Raw genomic sequence first — 10,621 nt, 5'->3', positions numbered from 1 at the left:
TCAAATAGAGATTAAATAGAGATTTTCTCACGTCTTTTTTCATTGAATTACTCCATTAGACCTCCCATATTTACACAAGACAAGTCTCTGTGATGAGTCTGGCTGCATGTCCTCTGGTCGCCACTAGAGGCCAGTAGGTGACTGCTGTTTGTGTCCTCTGCAGCGGAGTTCAGCATCTGGACTCGCGAGGCGGGCGCCGGGGGCCTGTCCATCGCCGTGGAGGGGCCCAGCAAGGCGGAGATCTCCTTCGAGGACAGGAAGGATGGGTCCTGTGGCGTGTCCTACGTCGTACAGGAGCCTGGTGAGGACACACCCAATTACTGAGTTTATACTTGTACAATGAACCGCCTGTGAAAACTCTATCTCCTCTGATGGTAGAGGTGTCTTTATTTAAGAACTATATATAATTACGTAAACTTTTATTCAAGGAACATACATAATTTTATAAACTTTTATTCATGGACCAAGCATCATAAAGCTGTGTGATTGACCTTAGATTAAAGTCATAATGACTGAATGTTAAATGCCTCACGATTTGTGGCAAAGCATTAAAATTGAGAAACAGATCTAATAAATGCATTGTATTAGAGAATGTGAATAAACATGATAAATTGTATGTTTAATAAAGACTTGTTTATTTTTATTTATTTTTCATTTATTGCTTAGGTGACTACGAGGTGTCCATTAAGTTCAACGATGAACACATCCCCGATAGTCCCTTCATCGTTCCCGTAGCAACACTGTCCGATGATGCCCGTCGCCTTACGGTCACCAGTCTGCAGGTGAGTGTTGACTTGTAGACTTGCTGGCTGCCAACGTAGATTCACTCTCACACACACACACACACACACATATAAATGTCTGAAATCAGAAATGGAAAAACTAGTGAAAGATAGATTAAAATTGTGATGTGTGTCTGCAGTTGTGTGTATGTGTGTGTTTGTGTGAGTAAAGAAGAGTGTGTGTATACTGTATGTGTGTGTGAGTGTATATGTGTAAACAAAGGAGTGTGTGCGTGTGTCTGTCACTGTGTGTGTGTGTGTGTGTGTGTGTGTCTTTCAGCCAAAGCCCATCTGTAGTCCTCCTTAATGGGGCTCTCCCCTGGGACTAATCCTGTCTGTCTGTCTGTCTGAGTGACTGAGAGGCCAGAGAGGTATAGATTTGTGTGTGTGTGTGTATGTGTGTGTGTGTGTGTGTGTGAGAGAGAGATGACCCGTTTAGATATGAGAGCTCGGAACAGAGATCTCACACAGGGGCTTGGTTTAACTTAGCCACTCTAAGATGAGACTCTCTCCTCCTCGGCCTCTCCCATGATGGGGAGATGAACCTTAGATGAGCCCTATCCCATGGAGCTCTCTCTGCTCTCACTGAAGCTGTCTGTGTGTATCTGGTGTATGTATTAGTGATAACAAGCACGGGGCACTTTATAACTTTGAATGAGTTGACGGTCATTTTCAAAATTAAGAGGCCACTGCAAATTTGAATATGACTGTCAACTCATTTGAATGTCACACAGCAACCATAGGATGACACCAGAAAAATGTAACGTGGGCTATTAATTTTTTTCAGAGCTGTATGTATTGTTCTACAGCATTTTAAAAACATCTATATATATTTAGTTCCTACTACTGTATACGACTGGTTAAATTGCCCCTTGGGGATAAATAAAGTGCTCTGAACTGAACTGAACTGAACTGAATCTTCTCTCTCTGCCTCTCTGCTCCTCCTCTTGTCTGCTCCAGGAGATGGGGTTGAAGGTCAACCAGGAGGCCTCCTTCGCCGTGCAGCTGAACGGGGCGTGTGGCGTGATCGACGCTAAAGTGCACACACCCTCCGGAGCCGTGGAGGAATGCTACATCACAGAGCTGGACAATGGTGTGGACACACACACACACTCTCTATCTCTCTTTCTCTCTCTTTCTAAACAAATAAACACACACTTAATAGAGTACACACACATCTTAAACAAACAAACACACACACCCTAAACAAACAAACAAACACACACACACACACAGATACTCTCTCTATCTCTCTCTATTTATATAAACTGTCTGGGGGAGAATGTACAACATGCATTTTTTCATTTTTATGCAGACGACACTGTTATTTATTGTTGTGCTGCTACCATAAGGAAAGCATTTGAGCATTTGCAAACTGCTCTGCTTTTCACAGAGTGCAAGCACAGCTTTATCAATTAAAGCTTGTGCTTAATGCTGAGAAAACCAAAGTAATGGTCTTTTCAAACTCAAGGAAGAATGAGTTAGATCTGAATATTGTTTACAAATCAGGGTAAAACAATTAAGATAGTTTCATCTTATAAATACTTAGGATTTTTAATTGATGACCACCTTTCTTTTAAGCTTCATATACAGAACTTAGTGAAAAAGTTGAAATTGAAGCTAGGTTTTTTCTTTAGGAACAAATCTTGTTTAGCTTTTTCTGCCAGAAAAAGGCTAGTCGATGCCACATTTCTTTCTATTATTGATTATGGTGATCTGTTGTACATGAATGCCCCATCAAAGTGTCTTCAGATGTTGGATGCTGTGTATCATGGAGCTTTAAGGTTCATTTAAAATGGCAGACCCCTCACTCATCACTGTACACTTTACTCCACAGTGAATTTGCCCTCTCTGTCAAATCGCCAACTTACTCACCTCTATATCTTCATATACATATATAAGGGCATTATAGTCAGGCTTCCATGTTACATATCTGAATTTCTTTCTTTTACACAGAGTACTTATGCCTTAAGGTCTCAGAACACTATTTTATTGAATGTACCTCAAGCCCGGACAGAGTTGTTCAAGAAGGCTTTCATGTTTGCTGCACCTTCTGCTTGGAATGAACTGCAGAAAATACTCACACTACAGTGTCTAACTTCCTTAAATGATGTTAAAGGTGTTGTTAAAACCATAGAACATGAGTCCATCAAGTGCAAATGTTTTAATTAATGGCACTTTTATTTAATCTGGAATGCACTTGAGTTGTCTTTGCCTCTTTTGTGTTTGTTTTGTGATTGTGATGTGTAACTATTTGTTCTGCTATCTTGGCCAGGTCTCTCTTGAAAAAGAGATTTTATATCTCAATGAGACTAACCTGGATAAATAAAGGTTATAATAATAATAATAATATCTGTAAACGAATGAGCACATATATACACACACACACACACACACACACATACCCTAAACAAACTAATGTGCGCACACACACACACACACACACAGGCATTCACTCGGTCTTTTCCTGATTTTGTTTGTCAGACAAGCATGCGATCCGCTTCATCCCTCGAGAGAACGGCGTCCACTCCATTGACGTCCGCTTCAACGGGAGCCACATTCCTGGCAGCCCCTTCAAGATCCGCGTTGGGGAACCAGGACAGGCCGGAGACCCAGGAATGGTGTCCGCATTCGGACCGGGCCTGGAGGGTGGAACTACAGGTTTGTGCACCCTGCCCTTTTCTTCCCCCTCCACACACATAAATGATCAAGAACATAGAACTCTGTTCTATGTTCTATGTTCCTTAGTTACAGTGTTTTTTACGATTGTTAACACCTGTTTACCTATACATAAAACACCTCAGCTGCTCAAAACCATATTTTGCTCATTAAATGCTAGGCATACATTTCAAGACACAAAATACTTTCTCTGCACACACTAACTTTATCAAAATGGTGAATCTGATTCAATATCAAATCATTATTTCAAAACAACAAGGTGTGTTTGTGTGTGTGTGTGTGTGTGTGTCTGAATGTGTATGTCCATGACCTCCCAACTGACCTAATCCCCTCTCTGTCCTCTCCGTCTCACCCCAGGCGTGCCCTCTGAGTTCATAGTGAACACGTGTAACGCGGGCGCGGGCGCACTCTCAGTGACCATCGACGGGCCGTCCAAGGTGAAGATGGACTGTCAGGAGTGCCCGGAGGGCTACAAGGTCATCTACACGCCCATGGCCCCTGGCAGCTACCTCATCTCCATCAAGTACGGGGGACCTCAGCATATCGTGGGGAGCCCCTTCAAGGCCAAAGTCACAGGTGAGTTACTATTGTGTTATACCTGTACAGGTGATTTATGATTGTGTTATACCTGTGCAGGTGATTTATGATTGTATTATACCTGTACAGGTGATTTATGATTGTAATATACCTGTCTCAAAGCTAAAGTCACAGGTGATTTATGATTGTGTTATACCTGTCTCAAATGGCAAAGTCACAGGTGATTTATGATTGTGTTATACCTGTCTCAAAGCCAAAGTCACAGGTGAATTAGTATTGTGTTATACCTGTCTCAAATGCCAAAGTCACAGGTGACATATTGTTTTATACCTCTCCCAAACCTAAAGTCACAAGTGACTTATTAATGTCTAATACCTGTCTCAAGGCCAAGGACACAGGTATGGCATCGAATGAGAGTGAATTTAGATACAGAGACATTCTAACAAATATTTTCTTTCACTGTCTCTCTCCTTCGTTTTCTCTCTATCCCTCTCTCTGTCTTGCTCTCTCTCACTCTCCCTTTCCCCCCCTCTCTCTTCCTTTCTGAAGGTCCTCGCCTGTCTGGAGGACACAGTCTCCATGAGACCTCCTCTGTTCTCGTGGAAACGGTTACTAAGTCCTCTGCCATGTCCGGAGCCTTCAGTTCCCTGCCCAAGTTCTCCTCTGACGCCAGTAAGGTGGTCTCCAGAGGGGCCGGCCTCTCCAAGGCCTTCATCGGACAGAAGAACACCTTCACTGTGGACTGCAGCAAAGCAGGTAGGATATGTCTGTGTGTGTGTGTGTGTCTGTGCGTAGTATAAGTATATATACTTTTTTGTTAAATTTGGTCTCTGCATTTAACCCAATCGGTGAATTAGTGAAACACAAACAGCACACAGTGTACACACAGTGAGGTGAAGCACACACTAATCCCGGCGCAGTGAGCTGCCTGCTACAACGGCTGGCCGGGGAGCAGTGAGGGGTTAGGTGCCTTGCTCAAGGGCACTTCAGCCACGGCCCACTGGTCGGGGCTCGAACCGGCAACCCTCCGGTTATAAGTCCAGAGTGCTAACCAGTGGGCCACGGCCATGGTGTGTATGTAGGTACATATTATTGCCTTAAACCTGTCTCAAAGTAACAGATGACTTTCCCAAATAGTTAACACTTAGTTTCAGAGAAACTCGCTAAAGCTGTAACTCTTGAACTGTAAAGAACGAGCTGTTACACTCTGACTATGCCCAATCTGTCTATTCTGTTAGAATGACAGGACAACTACATCACAGAATCCCCTTTGCCCAACTAAGGACAGCAATAGTACTACAAGGAACAATAGTACTCACCCAAAGAGTGCTCTGTGAACTGAGCAATGAACATTTGATCAGTTAGCTGAAAGCATCTGAGAAAAGTTTGGTCTTAAGTCTAGATTTGAAATTGGCTACAGTTGGGGCAACTTTGATCTCATCTGAAAGTTGGTTCCAGAGCTGAACTGCATAGCAACTAAACGCTGCTTCACCATGTTTAGTTGTAACAGTAGGTTTTACTAACAAGTATTTCTCCTGAGACCTGAAAGGTCTGGAAGGTGTGTACTGCTGAAGCATTTCTGCTAGGTAATTTGGTCCCGTTCCATTTAGTGATTTATAAACAAGCAGAAGCGCTTTAAAGTCAATTCTGTGACTTACTGGAAGCCAATACAGGGACTTGGAGTAATGTGGTCAATTCTTTTAGTTTTTGTGAGAACCCTAGTCGCTGCATTTTGTATCATCTAAAGCTGTTTGATAGTCTTTTTAGGAAGGCCTGTGAAAAGCCCATTGCAGTAATCAATCCTGCTGGAGAATGCATGAATACGTTTTTCTAGATCATGTTTTGACATTAAGTTTGGCAATGTTTTTGAGGTGGTAAAAAGCGGATTTAGCTTTCACATAGGCTTCAGTAATATTTTGGTAACTGTTTCAATTGAGCATTGTATAGTTTAAATGTAGCCTATTGAATAAATAATTGTAATGATACTTTGAATTCAAGCATAAATTCTTCTTTCATAATTGCTTGTATAGCCTACTTGAATAGAGAACATGTGCTCCATGGCTACCTCTGATCAGTCAGAGTGATAGTGTAGGCTACACAGAGGACAAAAGGTCAAGATTGTACTCTCTGTAGAGAAGGGCCATCTGAACACAGCAAGTGTTTGCGGTCAGAGAAATGTTAGCCTGTCCATCAGTTATTTATTCTTCATAACTCTTTTTACTAACCTCAGCCTGTCAGTCAGCTCTTTATTTTACTGATTGCAGTCTGCCAGCTAAAGAATATGGCAGTTGCAGACAGTTATTGGCGTGTCACGTGTATATAACAAGAAAATTAAGAAAAGTAAGAGGACAAAAGGTTATCTGAGGATAGAAAAGTTTCCCAAAAACGCTTTGTTAGGTGCACTGATGTCATATCCCTTATTGGTTTGCATATAGGAAATAGGAGGACCTTAGACCCCTTTGTGAGGATAAAGGATGGAGCACAGCTGCTCCAGCCTCAGATTTTGCACAGATTTAAATCGGGTCAAATATTCTGCAGAATATACATTCACTCTACTGCTCAGTGTTGCATTGGCTTAGACTTAGTCAGGCTGTGTCACTTTGTTGTATTGTGATTAAAATATTGACAGTTCAACGGCTACTTTCGTCTCAGCATGTTTCTTTGGATTGAGGTTTACCAGAGTGCTAATTTGGTCTTGAATTGAACGGGTAGGTGTGAGTTTTTTCCACCACAATAGCCAATGAGGCCTACATTTGTTCATTTTCAGTGCTCCACGACACTTAGTTGTAAATATGCACATTTAAGGGTAATGCAATGATTTTGTATTTAATTAGGTGTGCCCAACCGATTTGAGGGCCGCTTGGGCCAAATATGCCAGGGCCGTTTTTTTTGTCCCAGTCCGTCCCGGTACATACTGCATTGATGTTTTGAAATTGGTCATGCACAAGCCCTACACACTCATGTGTCACTGCAGCGGACTGCTACAGATTCAGATACAGAACACAAATATGTTTAGCCTGTATATTCATCACGTATTCAGTAGGCTTATCCAAACGAGTTTGTTTAACATAATTGCGATGTGAACGTCACACAGTCATCTGATGATAAAAGGCTGCTTGGCCAAACCTGCGGGAAGAGAGCACTAATTACCAGACTCGGAAGCTCTATCGGAGAGAGTGGTTACCATCAGACTCCTTCAGACTTTCTCTTTTTGTTTAAATACATCTCTTTATTGTATGGGGGGAATGATTGTTAAGTGGATTATTCTGTGAACATTTAAATAATTGATTATATAAGTTGTGTACATTAATATTTTTGGTTTCATTTAAACTATCACAATATATGATTTAAAATTTATAAAACGTGTTTGTGTTTATGTGATGATTTATGTGTAGTGTTAATTTCGTCAGACAAGACGAGAGGAAATATGTTAGTCAACTACCTTTTTTTTCATGACTAAGACGAGACGATGACGACTGCACTAATGTCCTGAAACACTGACTAAGACTATCTTAAGATTCATTATTGTTGACGAAAAAGACGAGACTAAAATGTTTTGCATGAAATAAAACTAAGATAAAATCTCTCTTCATTTAAGTCTACAAAATGAGAAGACCGAATATCTAGCTGTTATATTTTCAAAATTATTCCAAATGAGTTCATGCGCAGCAACTTTCCTGTAGGCTAGTCTACGTGCTGTTGCTGCAACCCTGTGGCTGCAACCGCCTAAACTACATGGAACAATAACACCGAGATTTCTGTCAGAGTTAGCAAGCTAACTACCTAAGCTTTATGCCACAATGCTACAGACCCAGAAGTTGAAGCTTCTCTCATACATAGACAAATTAACATCCCCCAGAATGTCCATACGAAAATTTTCAGCAAGTAATGTCAACTATTTAACTAGTCACACTGATGATGCAAAGTTTGCTAGCAAGTAAGCTAATATGGAAAGTTCGCTAGCAAGTTAGCTAAGATCATATTCTCTGTTAAGATGGAGAGTTTGGGGAATGTGTTGCGCATATCGCCATCTAGCGTGGCGGAGTAAAACATTAATACTTGGGTCTACGACAGTGTTTCTCAAACATTTTCAGACGAAGGACCACTTAACTAACAAATAAAAAAGAAACGCACGGACCACCTAGCTAAAAAAAAAAAAAGATTAGACCTACTTCAACAGTATATTAGCCTGCACAATAGGCCTACTCACTGAACAACCTTGCTTATTGTCTTTGCACTTTGCTTATTGTGTCAGATTCATATGATTTAACTGGCATATCTTACATAGACAGTGTTGCAGAACTGTTTGGATTTACATACAGTAGCCTACAAGTTGGTTCAAAATTGCAAACAACTCATCTATATCATATTTTACCACGTCTGCTTGCGGACCAACAGTGCGGATAACACTTTGAGAAACACTGGTCTACGATGATCATGACAGTGGTCCATTCAAATCATTTACTGTCTATGGTCAAATCCCAGCCGAGCTATAACTGTAGCTCGACTTACCTGTCCATGTAAACATACTGACTGACAAAAAATCTGAATGAGTTCTAACAAACGAGTAGCCCTGTGGACACACAATATTGGAAAATTGAGATGTGTGAAACACTATTTCACTGAAATGGTAATCAGAAATGATTTATTATAAAAAAAAATGACTAAAATGTTTTGACCAAAACTGACTAAGACTAAGATACCTTTAGTTTTCTTTTGACTAAAACTAGACTAAAATGACAAGACTTTTAGTCGACTAAAACTTGACTAACAAAAATTATATTTGAATGACTAAATATGACAAAGACTAAAAAGGACATTTTGTCACAAGACTAAGACTAAATTAAAAATAGGTGACAAAATTAACACTATTTATGTGATAATTTCGCTGTAAATGTGGCTAACCTTTATTCAGATTAGTCACGTTACAATACACACACACACACACACACACACACACACACACACACACACACACACTAGATCCTTAGCACACACACACACCTAACCCCCAGGCTGTGTTATGTGTTCCTCAGGAACGAACATGCTGATGGTCGGAGTGCACGGTCCCAAGACGCCCTGTGAGGAGGTCTACGTCAAGCACATGGGGAACAGGATGTACAACGTCACCTACACCGTCAAGGAGAAGGGCGACTACATTCTCATCGTCAAGTGGGGGGACGAGATGGTGCCTGGCAGCCCCTTCCATGTCACCGTGCCTTAAAACAATCCCCTGGACTCTCCCGTTTTGCTTTGTAATGGACCGATCCATGATCCCAACCCTCACCCCCACCCCCCTATCCCAACTCCTTTTTCTTCATACCAAAACCTGTCTAAAGTCAGACACACTATGATATGCAAGGGCTAAATCACAGCCTGAATAGAGGGGAGAATATTTTTATATTCTTTTATATGGGAGAGTATTAACCCATTCATAGAAAATAGGAAAACACAAAGCCAGTTTAATGAGCCAGTTGGCAACTCTATTAAACTGAGTTAACATTTCACATACAACTGAGCTGACCCACATCTTGACCACAGTTAGCCTGGATCTTGACCACAGTTAGCCTGAATCTTGACCACAGTTAGTCTGGATCTTGATCACAGTTAGCCTGGACCTTGACCGCAGTTAGCCTGGATCTTGATCACAGTTAGCCTGGATCTTGACCGCATTTGGCAAGGATCAGGCCAAATGCAGGTCGCAAACAGTGGCCCTTTGAATTGAAGTATTCCAAATCTGTACCTCCCACATTTTTTGTCCCCCTCCCCCGTCTCTCTCTCTCTCCCCCTCTGTTCTTCCTCTTGGTCTCAGATTGTGATATTTTTGTATGTTTACTTTTCTTTGGATGCTAGAGAATGTATCATGAAGAGTGACAGAACAACAGTGAGTCCCGTCTCCGTGACAACGGCGTGGTGGGGCCTGTGTGGGTGTGGCTTGTGGCTGTTGCAGGCAGGATCTAACCTTTATTTATTTAGTCTTTTTTCTGACAGAAAAGTGTCTTATTTTTATTTTATTTTCTGATGGGGCAAGAACACAATCATTAACATTCAGCCTGGTGGAAACCGACTCTCTCGTCCCCCCTCCAGTCCGGCTCTGATCTGGTCTTCATCTGGCCCCTAGATATGGCTCTCCGGTTCATATACGGGATATCCGTTTCATATACAGTATGGGATATCTGTTTCATATACGGGATAGCCGTTTATATGGGATATCCGTTTCATATACGGCCCTGATCGAGCCCGGATTTGGCCCAAATTACGGTGGCTGTCACTGATCGGGCCCCAGATCAGGATCACGGCCACATCAGAACCAGAGTCCGTTCCCATCTGGGCAGCACAGGGGACAGAACTCTCCCTCGTCTTCCTCAAGCTGTGGATCAGTACCGCTAGACCTGGGACACGTCTGTGCCCACGTGGCAAGCCTTCTATTTTGTGAATGTTTAAAAGCAAATTATATACAATGAAACCGTATACAGGAGTGACATTTTATAGTGATTTTATATGTATGACGAATGGGCAGGATATGAGTCTAATTGTTTGATATATTAACCTACAATTTGGTAAGGCTGTGCAGACATAATACATGTTAAACTGCTAACTTGCCATTAAAAAGCTCAAATAAA

At 41.6% G+C, this 10,621-nt stretch overlaps 1 protein-coding gene across 1 annotated transcript in view; it reads left to right on the top strand.

The window, feature by feature from the left end:
- The window catches only part of flncb (filamin C, gamma b (actin binding protein 280)), a 113,232-nt gene extending 102,611 nt beyond the window's left edge, over positions 1-10,621 (top strand). Inside the window, 7 exon segments of the mRNA XM_048267404.1 lie at positions 164-301; positions 667-782; positions 1,743-1,875; positions 3,267-3,443; positions 3,819-4,037; positions 4,548-4,754; positions 9,035-10,621. Of these exon segments, the coding sequence (XP_048123361.1) occupies positions 164-301; positions 667-782; positions 1,743-1,875; positions 3,267-3,443; positions 3,819-4,037; positions 4,548-4,754; positions 9,035-9,222 (1,178 nt within the window). The 3' untranslated portion in view covers positions 9,223-10,621.

Source organism: Alosa alosa, chromosome 17 (genome assembly GCF_017589495.1).
Source record: "Alosa alosa isolate M-15738 ecotype Scorff River chromosome 17, AALO_Geno_1.1, whole genome shotgun sequence".
Taxonomy (NCBI): Eukaryota; Metazoa; Chordata; class Actinopteri; order Clupeiformes; family Clupeidae; genus Alosa; species Alosa alosa.
Note: the sequence above shows the minus strand (reverse complement) of the source record. Positions and strands in the feature narration are given on the sequence as shown.